Consider the following 13,857-nt stretch of genomic DNA (forward strand, 5'->3'; position numbering starts at 1 on the left):
CTTTTTTCTCTTCTTTTTTTTCTTAAAACAGGCTTCCACATAAATAGGAAGTAAACCATTGAAATCTGAATACATGTGCATTAATAGAGAAGTTACAGACCAAGAAATACAAATCATTAGAAGAAACACATGCCCAAGTTATTCTGTCATTTTAAATTTCTCAGCTGATGATCAGAGAACGAAAAACAATATGGATCAGATAAATTTTCAATATAAAAAGTTTCTTTTATTTTGTGTATGTAACCACTAGGATGCTTAGTTGTTTCCATCTTTTATCAAAAGAACCAACTTGCTGAATTTCATATTTCTATTTATGCCTATAACATTTTTATTCCAAAAACAAATTGAGGTGGCTATAATAAAATCAAAGATATAATAAAACCCAAAACTATTAGGCCAAATATAAAAGAACTTCTGTTTGTTTTGCATTACATTGACACCTTAGGACCCTTTCGTATTCTAAGTATGTACTTAGCTACTTTAATTTTACTTTTTAAAAACATTTGCCTGTAAGTCATTAATTGTTCACATTGCTTTGAATGATTGATCTGTAATGCATTAATCACACTGTTAATGTTCAGATCCCAACTCCTGCGCTTGTTAGTGGCAAAGATAAACTAGGTGAACACTAGTTAAAGTGGTAAGAACAGATTTCTTCAATACTAACTATTGCAGTAGGGAAGGGATTCAGTGCAAACTACACTCAACTTTGCTGAAACAAAAGGTGGGAGACCTTTTAAAGGCTACAGGTGTTAAAAGAAAGGCACTGAGGGATGTTAGGGGGGGATTGTCCTTGTGACTAGGCCATCTGGTTTTGTTGATTCGTATGTAACCAGAGGAAAAACAAATGTATCTTTATAGCAAGAAGCAGTGATGTAAGTTAGATCAAGGCATTCACTGGCTGAGAATCAGAGCAGTATAACATCCTTGAATGTGAGAGACAGTTCTTAGTAGTGCAAGCTTTAGATCTCAGAAACAGAGAAAAGATTAGTTGCAAGCTTTCTTAAGTAACTGTGCCAAGAACGGAGTTCAGAAGCCTATCTGTTTCTTGTCAGGCTTTGGTTAGAACAAACAGTAAAGTTACTTAACCTTGGTTTGTGTCAGTTTTCTCATCTCTAAAATAGGGGTGATAATATTACCTATATCATAGGAATGTGTTTGAAGATTAAAAGAGTTAATACATGCAAAGTGCTTAAAATAGTGTCGGCACATACTAGGTTTTCAATTAATGTCATTATTCTGAATGTCTTTAAAATGGAGTTCAGCCTGACCAGGCGGTGGTGCAGTGGATAGGGCGTCGGACTGGGATGCAGAGGACCCAGGTTCGAGACCCCTCAGGTCGCCAGCTTGAGCGTGGGCTCTTCTGATTTGAGCAAAGCTCACCAGCTTGGACCCAAGGTTGCTGGCTTGAGCAAGGGGTTACTCGGTCTGCTGAAGGCCCATGGTCAAGGCACATATGAGAAAGCAATCAATGAACAACTAGTGTTGCAATGAAAATCTGATGATTGATGCTTCTCATCTCTCTTCATTCCTGTCTGTCTATCCCTATCTATTCCTCTCTCTGACTCTCTGTCAATGTAAAAAAAAAAAAAAAAGAGTTCATAGTAGTATCTGTCTACCACATTGGATTATTTTATTTATTAAATGATATAATACAAGTAAAATTGAGAGCTATGCTTAGCACATTATAAGCATTCTATCACTGTTGGCCAGAAACAGTAATAGTAGCAGATGTAGTAGCCAGTGAACATCTTCCATTAGTGATTTACTCATAGTTGTGGATGAGCAAATAAAAAAGAATCTTGAGCATATTATTTTTTAGAACAGAGTAGGAATATTTTGTCAATTAGTAACTCAGGTTGGAAAAGTGTTTATGACCAATCTTGTACATGATTTTGAGATCTTTGAACATTATTTTGCCAATATTTTTCTTGGGTTTTGGATACACAGTTCACATCTCCAGCATTTATGTAACTTAACCTCCTTACTGTGAAACCTTGAAGATTTCCCAGTATATTTCCTTCTTAGGAAAATAAGAGTGAATCAAAATAATTATTAAACCTTTTAAGAAATAAAATAGTTTGCTCAAATGAGAAAAAATGGCATATACAAAAGTAGACGACTGAATCATATTTCTGTAACTTTTAAAATTATAATATCCTTGGTTGATGTGTATTGGACTTCCTTGAATCTCAACACAATTAAAATAAGAGGCATTTTGGTGCTAACCAGTAGGTTCAGAGAAGCCCAAATGATCTGTATTCGTGTTCGTGTAGTCTCTTGATCCAGCACTGTGCAATAACAAGCCATGAAGTATGAATTATTGAATAAGTCAGTCTCTGTTTGTATTGGGTATATTATCAACCATAGCATATACTTTACTAAATATGGATTTTCATTAAAGAAGTGGAATGCATAGATCAACAGAAGCTCATTTTCTTTAAGTTACAATTGTTATCACTAAAAATTCTTGATGTTAATATATTTGATAGTGAAAAAATAGCCATTTATACAAGAGACCAATAACTGGAAAAGAAAGAATAATTGAGTTCATGTTGATTTCTTCAATAACCTACATAAATTTTTTTTAAAAGAACAACCAAATATAATATTATAAGACCAGCTTTTACTCATTGTATTCCTCCAGTTAACATTCTGGGCAATTGTAAATGATTCAGGAAATAAAACCCTTAATTATGCCAAGCGCAAATACGTTCATAACCGATTTCGACCATTTTAAGATCAAATGCATTAAATTGTTTCAGTCTTCATACAAACATCAAAAATGTTGCCTTTTAACTGTGACATACTAGAAATATTACAATCATTGGTTTTATAAGTAGGATTTAAAGAGTCTTAGGAAAAGTCTTAGATTTAGCTTCTCCATCAACTTGGTGTACCGAGTGTATGGTAGGCCACTTGACCTGACTAGCCCAGTAGTTCTTTTTCAGTCACATAGCCCATTCTTTGACTAATTTTTATTTCTACTTTACTAGCAGCAATTTAATTGGAGTTTTGTATCTTTCTTTCTTTCTTTCTTTAATAGTCTGATACATACTTCTGCATGTCAATGCGTTTGCCAACGGATGAGGAAGCCTTCGTGAGTAAGTAATAAAAACTGGATGGGGCAGGGTGTGGGTGGTTGGCAGTTGAAGGGAGGACAAGCTATTTGAAATCAGTGAAAGGTTTTCTTTGATGGTTATGAGCATATTAATCTTTTACTGTCAGTTTCTAAAATGCATTTATCATGCCTAAATGCAGAAACAAACTGGAGAGAGCCACTGAGAGATAAGATTGCAAACAGTATCTGGAGAGATTCATGAGTAATAGTAGTTAAGGAGTTGCATGCAGATGTCAATGGCTGCCAATACCACATGGTCCCATTTGTATAGTATTGGCTTTCTGTCTGTGGCTGGGTGCTTAATTCCGCTCCACTCAACAGACTGTTTATTTACTTGCTGGGTCATGCTGTAAATCGAATGCACTTAGAATCAATGTTGGAGGATGTAATATTTTACTTGTCAGACAGGTAGATGTATAGGAAGGAAGGAAAGAGAAACTGCGAGAAGAGAAGGAGGGATGGTGTGAGGACGAAAGAAACATTGTTTTTGTTGTCTATATTACAGAAGAGGATGACTCTTAAATGACAGGCCCTTCCCTAAGTGGATCTTTGAATCAGATAGGAAAAGTGGCAAAGTGCCATCTGTTCTCATCTAGGTTGTTTTCATTTAAATCTCCCTTATGGCAGACTTTTAACTGTTTAGGGAAGTGGTGTGATTGGCAAATTATTCATGGATTTGTTTTTTCTCCTGCTTCATTTTTCTGGTTTGACGTGTTGATTTTGGAGAGAAAGTGATGATAATGAGAATTGTACTTTGGTCCCTTGACACTAATCTTCAAGTGGGCTCTCTGAAACAGCTATTATGTGGATTGTACAGTGTGTACAATAGCCTTGGGGCCATCTGAGGCTGAATTTTCATGAGGTACTTACTCCCTACAGGAATATACATTATAGATCTGCAAAGCCAGAGCAATGTGCATTTATTCTTGTTTTCACACACTTTGGTGGTAGCTACAACAGAAAATACGCCTATAACAATATTCTATGAACAGAATTCCCTCCACAGTTAATTTCCAAAGATGAAAGTTGTACCTTGAGAAGTTGAGCATTGCCTGATGGCTGTTACTTTGTGTAATAATTGAACATTACCAAGAAAAATGTTAGAAAGGACAGTACTGGCCCAGGTCCTGAACTTTAACTTTAAAGACAAAAAAATAATTTAAGGTCCTAACTGTAGTATTTTGAGCAACACCAAATGTGATTTAGAATGTAAATTCATCATTAAATTTCAGCGTTAAAGATTTCCCCAATTTCATATCCATATGTTTGGCAACATAGGAGAAAATAATAATTACTCATAAAAAGAATTTTACAAGAGTGTTCTTACTAATTTTATGTTTTCTTTGTGCAAATTCAGAGATAGTCTGGTTTCTTCCTGTTTCACATTTGCCTTAAGTAGAAAGCCACTCTGCAGATCTGTATTAATATGAAGGTAATATGTTGTCTCCCAACAGTACTACAGGTTTGTTTCTGGATGTTGGTGGTAGCATATAATTTCATAGCTGGTGACTATAAAAACTATAAATATATATCCTGGAATGTGTTACTGCTCTCTAAATATAAGTGCGTTTACTTTCATATGATTTAAAACTGAAAAGTACAAGTGAATATATTCAGTCAAGAAAAGTATTCACAAGAGACACATAAAGGGCCCTATTAGAACCAGGGCGCTAAACATTTCTGCATTTTCTTAGGCCACTCTCTTCTAAAATTAAACTGTTCCCAGTTCTAAGGTCCTTAAAGGATCTTATAAGATTGATAACTAATTTCAGTATTTCTTCTCTTTATTGCTGGGAGGATTGTGTGAATGCTAAAGATTTTGTCACCTTTTCCAAGCAGATGTTTCCCTGTCAGTGTGAGTCCTTTAGTCTACTACCCTCAGGTGATTTGTAGTTACCATTATTTGCATAATCAAGCAACAACAGAAATTGAGGTGTAGGATAAATTAGAACTGGAAAACTGAAAACCAAAGAGAAGTACCAAAAATGATTTATATAAGGGGTTAAGGAAATTTTACCTGTATTATTTTATTAATTCTTAGGACAATTTTGAAGTTAGTCACCTTTCATAGTTAGAGACACAGAAACAGGAACCTAAGTGTCTTTGATTTAGTGGCATGCTAGGACACGAGTTTGCATGGAATCCTTGCTCATATACTCAGCCCACAACCAGCCATCATTTACCAAGGGTCTGCCAGACACTAAGCTATTGAAAGCTCAGCATACTAAAAGCATTTTACCAAAGAGGAAACAAAGAGTCTGAGAGATTCAGAAACATGCCCAAGCTTTTTACTAGCTATGTGATACCCTACTTGTATGCCATTTAAATCCTAATGGATCTGGTGTGAAGATAATGGTACAGAGAAGAAAGGACAGAAGTTATCAAGTAGATAGATGGAGCTCAAATACGGAATAGCACATCTCTGTCTTCCTCACATCAAATATAGTTACTCTTTCATTCCCTCACCCTCACTTCTGACTGGAATATACTGGGCAGTTTTGCCAAAAAGTAAGTAAACCTCAAACCATGTTGCAAAAGAAAACCCAGTGCACATGAGATTTTAAAGATCTATAAAAGGAAAAGGGCTGGCTGTCTAGGTTGTATGTAGAAAGGATAGATCGTACGTTGTTTTTCCAGACTCCCAAAGTGAGAGCTCGGCAGTGATAACCAAAGCTTTTCCAGGAAGGAAGCCTCTTGGCGCTTGGCCCCAAGTTCTCGGTTGCACAGTACCTTATCATAAGATTAGATATGGTTGGAAACGAAGACTTGTAAAGACCTCTAATAGTTAGTTTAGTCTTTTCTTAAGACACTTTTATCATGTGATAACTTCTGCTTTTATTATCTATGCCTTTAAAATTTTTGAATGCCAGGAGGCTGTTTTGCTACAGGATAAATAGGGACCCAATAATAGCTTGCTGAATCCATGACTGAACGCTAAAAAAGTGTTTTGTTTGTTTGGCCATTTTCTAAGGCAACATATTGAAGAGTAACCAATTTACCTTTTGCTTTAAATTATACCCTTTGAATATAAGGGAATAAATGTTTAAGAAAAGTTACTTGTTCATAAATTCAGCAAACTTAAAATTCCATTCTGTGCCAGTTATTGGGCTTAGGGCAATGGGAATGTGGTATATGCTACAAATTCAAGAAGATCACAGCCTGGTAGAATTCTAGATGACAAGACTGCAAATGCTAGAGCCCACAAAAAAGACTTCGTCCTAATACAAGGGAGGGGAGATGCATTCAGGGCAACACTAGAATCTATGTAAACACAGTAAATTAAAATAAATAAAAAAATAAATAAAACAAATATTTTCAAAACTGAAAAAATAAAAAAGAAACAAGAGATCAAATATTTTTTGACAGTTTACTGCATTTTTAAATTTCTGAAAAAGCTTCTTAAATAAAGGGGCCTAATGTTAATATATCATGGATTTTATAGACCTTAAGAATACTGCATAAAAAAAAAAACCTTTGTCCTTTCATATTACTTTCAGATTTCTGAACATACATCACAAAAGAAAGAATACAATCCAGATTGCTTATTAGGACTTTAACACTTGATGGTGTTAAAAGCTAAAGTTGCATTTGAATAAATCATAAATTGGGCTTTGTGCTTGTTTGACCAATTAGGTAACTCATTTTAGATAAACATACTTCTTAATATTGAGAAAACACCATCACAAGTTGTCATGAAATTTATATGTGCATATGCCTGTCGTATTTACATATAATCATACACAACATTTGATGTGTTTATTTGTCTATTGAATTATTAAATGCAAATTAAAGTAGGTGTTTGGGGGAAATACTGGAATGAAGATAAGTATAATTTTTATATTTTGGAAAAAATCATAGCTCTCCCTAGAGTATTGCTTTTGCTTGTTGTTTTAATAAGAAATCCCAGAATTGGAATGGGTGAAGGTATGATAAAATCTGCATTTGACCACTGAACTGTGATGCTGTCTAAAAGGTGTTTTACAGACACTCAGAGGAATTGGCTCTGACAGCAGCCCGTTCAGCCAAGAAATTTGACTGTCATCTTCATCCACTTGCTTTCCCTCACATGGATGACCAGTAAATAAATGTGTCTTTTCCTTAGTGAATGATGGCAGGTCCCTATCTATCAAATTGCACTATACAAATGAGATAGAAACCTTTGAATATAGAAATAGCTGAAATTAATCTAATGATTTATTGCTTTTCATTTTCTTGGGCTTCTCTTTTGAATGAGGAACAATTTCTATGGCAGAATTGCACAGTTAGACTTGAATATTTCCAAATGTGGCCTTTCTTAAACAAAGCACATGTTAAGGTGATTTTAGGATACTTCAAAAACTGCAGGAACAACCTAATTTTAATCATGTTTATGGGCTACTACATAGTATGACTATAAACATCAAGGTCTGACACAGTTACAATGCTCATATATCCATGTTTTATGGCTTTGACAGCAGTAAATAAAGGGTGCGAGTGTACATGTGTGTAAATCCCTATCCCCATGCAATCTTTTTGCTTCCAGTTAGTTGACTGCATACCTTTTCCTTTCTCATCTAGGATTTTCTCCAACATGAATCATGTCTGTCTCCCACATGACCATTGGGTGCCTTCCAGTAGGCACGCTAGGAAGCTGCTCTGGTTTCTATCTAGTAAAAGCTACGTACTTAGTGAGAGCTGAGACACTATACTAGTGTCTCTAATGAGTGGACAGAACCTCATTTTCTTGGTCACAGTTATGAAGGAGAAGCTGCTGCTATGGATCCGGTTTCAGAATATCCCTTAAATGTCCTCTATCCTTCAGCCACGCAAATACCCATGTTTCTAACATACCCCAACAAACCTCAGGGCTTTCTCGGGTAATAAAAAAGTGAGGGGAGAGGATTAGGAATCATTATATTTTATAAAGCTGAGATTTAGGAATGTCTTTAATTAGGTACATCTAAAGATTATTGAAACGTAACTGATAGATGTTAACTAAATATATTGTGTGGTAATGATTTCACAATATGTACAAATGGCAGATTATTATGTTGTACACCTGAAACAATTAAAATGTTATCTGTCAATTATACCTCAATAAATAAATAAATGTATAAATACAAAAAAACCCTGACATATGGACATAGTTGTTTTATTGCAGTCATGTCAAAATGCCATCACCACCCCACCCCCAGTAAATGGCTACTTCAGAAAACCTGGTTTTGAATGGGAATTGTGTAAATGTCCTTCAGTGGCAAGGGGTTTATGCTACTTTGACAGCCATACTGATGTAGCCATTTAAGCTGTTTCAGTGGGGGTGACATTTATAAAGATCAACATGAATTTTTCTAGTCAGAGAAAATTCCATGAAAAAAATAGCAGGATTTGAATGGGATCTGGGATGGTGGTCTCTTTGGATCTGCGGAGGGGAGGAGAATATTCCAGTGGCCAGTAAATGGCATGAGCAATAAAAGAGCACAGTGGTATAGTGTGAGCCTCACTGCTTGCTAGCTGCATGGCCATGGACAAGTCTCTCCTCAGGCTCATCTGTGTGAGGGAAAAGAGAGCAGACTCCTGTGGTGGTTGTGAGAAGTAAATGAGCCTGGCATAGAGGAAGCCCACAGTAAAGGTCAGTGGTTATGGCTGTTAAGTGAGGTGGGCTGCCTGATGAGAGTGCAGAATAGAGGTTGGGGGCTGTTACATTAGAAACGTTATGGGCTAGGAGACTGGTACAATATTATGCATGACCTGCACAGGCAAGAGGAGGATGTGGATTTGATTTTGAAGGAAATTAATAGGAGACTCTTATAGGAGTGACATAACAAAAACTGAGCTTAATGAAGCTTATGCTATTTTATCTTGCATAGCCTGGCTGATAAAGTGTATTTATTGATCATTTAGTTGGTTCTAGCATATACCAAAAAGTTCAGTTTTAAAAGATACATCATCTAGAAGTTTAATTCTTTTTGGTGCTGAAATTCCTAGGGGGGTTTGGGATTGGGGTGTTGGGTGAAAAAGTATGGAGAATTACAAGAGGGAAAGAGGAATGGAGGGAGATAGAAGAGAGTACAGGAGATAAATGGTGGTGGAAGGAGACTCAGGGTGGTGAACACACAGTGCAAGGCACAGATGACGGTTGTGGAACTGTGCATCTGAAACCTACAATACTTTCAATCAGTGTCACCCAACGTATTCCATAAAAAATTTTTAATTAATAGAGAATGACCCCCCCCCCAAAATAAAATACCTTTATTCAGAGGTAAGGATTATTTCATTTTTGATTTGTGTCCATTTTATAGACTTGTTCGGGTGTCTTATTTCTTAGATAATTTGGCAACAATAGCTTAAAATCCTTGTAAACTACATTAAAGATGCTTTCTAAATTGAACATCATTCTATGCTAGTGAAAGTTCATGAAATTTTCTCTATTAAATTTTTTGATTAAAATATTCAAGCAAAAGGTCTTTATTTTAGTGTAGGACTGCTTTATGGTTATGCGGGAAGCTGGCAGAAGATAATATGATATGCCATTGCTGCGGGTTTTTAACATGCTGCCAAATGGACTGGACTGCTGTGAGCTTTACATTTTTCTAAACCTTTTGGCTAAATTGCAAGATGATGAACATTAAGGTTGATCATATTCTACACTTAAATTACAATTTAGAACATTATCTTCCGTTCTTGTGAATGGTTTTTGAAGTATAATGTTTATTTTTTGGAAATACAGAAATGTTTATGGAAAGGGCACTAAAATTTGGGAGTCTGTAATTTTTTTTAAATTATGACGACTCTATTATTATTTTATGAAACTTATATCTCTATAATCTCTCAATATTGAAACAACTCTAAAGGATCAACTGATTTTTACCCTCAGAAACTCCTTTTATATATTTTTTAAAAGAAACCTGGACTTTATTATGTGTCTTATACATTTATTTATTTATTTATTTATTTAGTGCTTTTCTGAAGCTGGAAACGGGGAGACAGACAGACAGACTCCCACATGCGCCCAACCGGGATCCATCCGGCACGCCCACCAGGGGGCGATGCTCTGCCCACCAGGGGGCGAGGCTCTGCCCCTCCGGGGCATAGCTCTGTCCCGACCAGAGCCATTCTAGCGCCTGAGGCAGAGGCCACAGAGCCATCCCCAGCGCCCAGGCCATCTTTGCTCCAATGGAGCGTTGACTGCGGGAGGGGAAGAGAGAGACAGAGAGGAAGGAGAGGGGGAGGGGTGGAGAAGCAGATGGGCGCTTCTCCTGTGTGCCCTGGCCGGAAATCGAACCCGGGACTTCTGCACGCCAGGCCGATGCTCTACCACTGAGCCAACCGGCCAGGGTCAAAATTTTTTATGTATTTATTTTTTATAGGAACAGAGATAGAGTCAGAGAGAGGGATAGATAGGGACAGACAGGAACAGAGAGAGAGATGAGAAGCATCAATCATCAGTTTTTCGTTGTGACACCTTAGTTGTTCATTGATTGCTTTCTCATATGTGCCTTGAACGCAGCCCTTCAGCAGACCAAGTAACCCCTTGCTGGAGCCAGCAACCTTGGGTCTAAGCTGGTGAGCTTTTGCTCAAGCCAGATGAGCCCGCGCTCAAGCTGGTGACCTCCAGGTCTCGAACCTGGGTCCTCGCATCCCAGTTTGACGCTCTATCCACTGCGCCACCTCCTGGTCAGGCTATGTGTCCATTTAAAAGAGCAAGGCAGTCCAAATTAACTAAGACAAATTAACTAAACTTAGTCTGCTCACATAATACAATATATTCAGCCACTAAAAATGTTGAATGTAGTCAGAGTCACCTGTTATTCATTCATGAGACTTTTCAAAGATACACTTGCCTGGAGTGACCTCTGGAGACTTGAATGAAATAGTGATGAGGAATGGGGCAGGACTGCTCTAACATTGACCCTGTGCACCTGCATTTTGAACAAGCTCCATAGGTAATACTGATTCACAGAACCAAATGAAAAGTACTGTTGACGAAAACAGTCCTAGTAACATGTAAAAATATTCACAGTCTGTAAAATAAACTGTTTATTGGGTTTGATTCCACATGGAGGAAAAAAGAAACAGAGTTAACAGTAATGATGTATAATTTAACGATATATACAGACAGCAACTCTAGAATGCCTAAGTCCTGGAGATCCAAACTTGCATTTGAAAATCAGGTTTTTTATTCAATAGCTTATTATCCATAGTCTAGAGCAGTGGTCCCCAACCCCCGGGCCATGGACTGGTACCGGTCCATGGGCCATTTGGGTCCTCAGAGAAAGAATAAATAACTTACATTATTTCTGTTTTGTTTATATTTAAGTCTGAATGATGTTTTATTTTTAAAAAATGACCAGATTCCCTCTGTTACATCCGTCTAAGACTCACTCTTGACGCTTGTCTCGGTCACGTGATACATTTATCCGTCCCACCCTAAAGGCCAGTCCATGAAAATATTTTCTGACATTAAACCGGTTCGTGGCCCAAAAAGGTTGAGGACCACTGACCTAGAGTATTCCTCTACTGCATATCATTACCTAAGAGGGTGTACCTCCCAGTGATGGGATTCAAATAATTTAACAACCAGTTCTCTGCCCTAATGCCGTTTTAAGTATAAGAAAATGATATGCCGAAATGTGTTATTTCATGCATTTAATACTTAAATAAGAACAATAAAAGAGGTATACAAAATTTGATTCTAAGAGTTTTAAAATATTAATAAAAAATATTAAATAATACCTGACAAAAACAATAAAACTGTTTAGATATTTCCACATTGCTTCTTGATTGCAATTTTTTTAACCTATGGACGGAATTAACATTACTACCATGCTTAGAATACGCTATTGCACAGATGAAGATTAAAAAAGAGTAAGGAATGTATGTAAATTTGTGATTTCCACATTGGGCAACTGCCCAGGAGCCCACCTTAAAGAGAACCCTGATTACAAGTGCCATTTTGACAACCATTCGCCGAACTCAACAAAAATTAAGTATCAGTTCTGCCAAACTAGTGCGAACCAGCTGAATCCCACCACTAGTTCAGTGGTGATTCAGGGCTGGTTGTGTGTACATGGCTATCTCCTTAATCTCTTGTTTCTCCACTCGGTTATGTGTTCTTCGTACTCTTTCTATGTCCTAAGTCAGGCAGATATATCAAAATTTTACATGCAGACGTGGATATCCTTTTGCAAAGGAAAAATAAAAAGCCAGTTGCTTAATGTAATTGTTTTAGGTCATATTATTAGTGTATTTTCTGGCCCTCACTGTAGTCTGATGTTAGCTAAAAGAGGCCATAAATCTCTAACAACCTCATGTAGATAGAACAAATTTTGCTTAGAACTCCAGAAAATAGAAAATAGACCTGGTTATCTCTTTGCTCAATATCTCACCCACACACATACTTTCATGTCTTAGATGGCATTATCCTTTGAGAAATCCTTCAACCTGTGCACTGTGTGTCATCATATTTCTCTTAATTAATGTACATGAGTCACTATTTCTAGAGCCTGAGTCCTTCAGAATTATTTGGGTCCCAGGACTGATTCACACTTATTTGCCTATAAAAATTTTCCCTGATCTTATACATCAGGCAGTCTGAACTGTTAACATCCACTGAGATGGAAGCACCGTGTCTGCTTCTGCTTATACAACGGTCATCTTATTATTGAGTTAGAAGATTCAGTGACACTATTCATCTTATCATATGTAACATTCCCTTGTGTTCTCACAGGCTGTGTTTTGACCAGTTTGTCACCATCCCAAGGCTGTCTTTGTTTATTCTGCCTGTCAGAATCTCACATTTAAATGCAGTTGTTTTTATTATTAGCCTCTAGTTCTTCTTCCCTTGGATTCTTTATTTCTTTGGTATATGATGAAAAAAGAAGGGGGAATTTCTTTTAAGATGTGATTTTAAAATATTTTTTCATATTCTGTTTGGTGTGGTGTTGACATCTCCAGCTTACTCAGTGGACCTCACTGTTATTTACAAGGGGTGGGGTCTTGTTTTGCACATCCAGGCTAATGAGTGCTAATGGAGCAAACCCAGGGTATGACCTGTCAGACAGTCTTTTCCCAGTTGACTCCTCCCCACCACTGGTAACAAACCCTTCAGTGAAATTGTCCAAGTCCTGCCATATTTTATGGAATCTACATTATTTTAGATCTACAGTTTGATATGACATTCTTTTTGCTGGAGACATTTTTCCTTTCAGCTTGCAATGAGTTGTACTTTGAGCCAAACAATACAAATACTTCAAAAATATTCTTTCTTTAAGATATAGAAAAGTTGGTCAGTTGCTTGTTTTTACTCTGTACTAATAATTTTCTTAGCAGTTAAATTAGATATGGAGTTTCTGAGAATGTGTGAGTCAGTGAGAGTATCTATGAGAGGGAACATGGGAATTTCCTTTTATTACCACTTGAAGATATTAATCTATTTCTGTGAGGGAAAGAAGACATTTGCCTCTACCTTCAATGTTTTTTTGTTTTTTGGATGATATAATAATCTAATAGATATAAGAACATTAACAACAGGAAATAATCAAATTCAATTACATACATATATTTGAGAACCTCATATATGAAACTCGGAGACCTTACATACATGTGAGGTTACATACAGAGACAGAAAGGGAAATTAGCTAGCTCTATAAGACATTCTGAGCTAGCATTAAGGTAATGCAGCATGGGGCTTTAGAAAGTCTTTGCAGGGAGAGCATGTGTTCAGTAATTAGAGGTTTTCCCTGCCATGGAAACAGGTA

General features: G+C 36.7%; 1 protein-coding gene across 16 annotated transcripts in view; it reads left to right on the top strand.

Annotated features, from left to right (window-relative positions):
- PAM (peptidylglycine alpha-amidating monooxygenase) overlaps positions 1-13,857 on the top strand; it is a 349,889-nt gene that overhangs the window by 198,024 nt on the left and 138,008 nt on the right. For all 16 annotated transcript variants that reach the window (XM_066273910.1, XM_066273915.1, XM_066273907.1 and 13 more), the window contains one exon: positions 3,047-3,104. In XM_066273910.1, the coding sequence (XP_066130007.1) occupies positions 3,047-3,104 (58 nt within the window). The remainder of the gene's footprint in view (positions 1-3,046; positions 3,105-13,857) is intronic.

This window comes from Saccopteryx bilineata, chromosome 4 (assembly GCF_036850765.1).
Source record: "Saccopteryx bilineata isolate mSacBil1 chromosome 4, mSacBil1_pri_phased_curated, whole genome shotgun sequence".
Taxonomy (NCBI): domain Eukaryota; kingdom Metazoa; phylum Chordata; class Mammalia; order Chiroptera; family Emballonuridae; genus Saccopteryx; species Saccopteryx bilineata.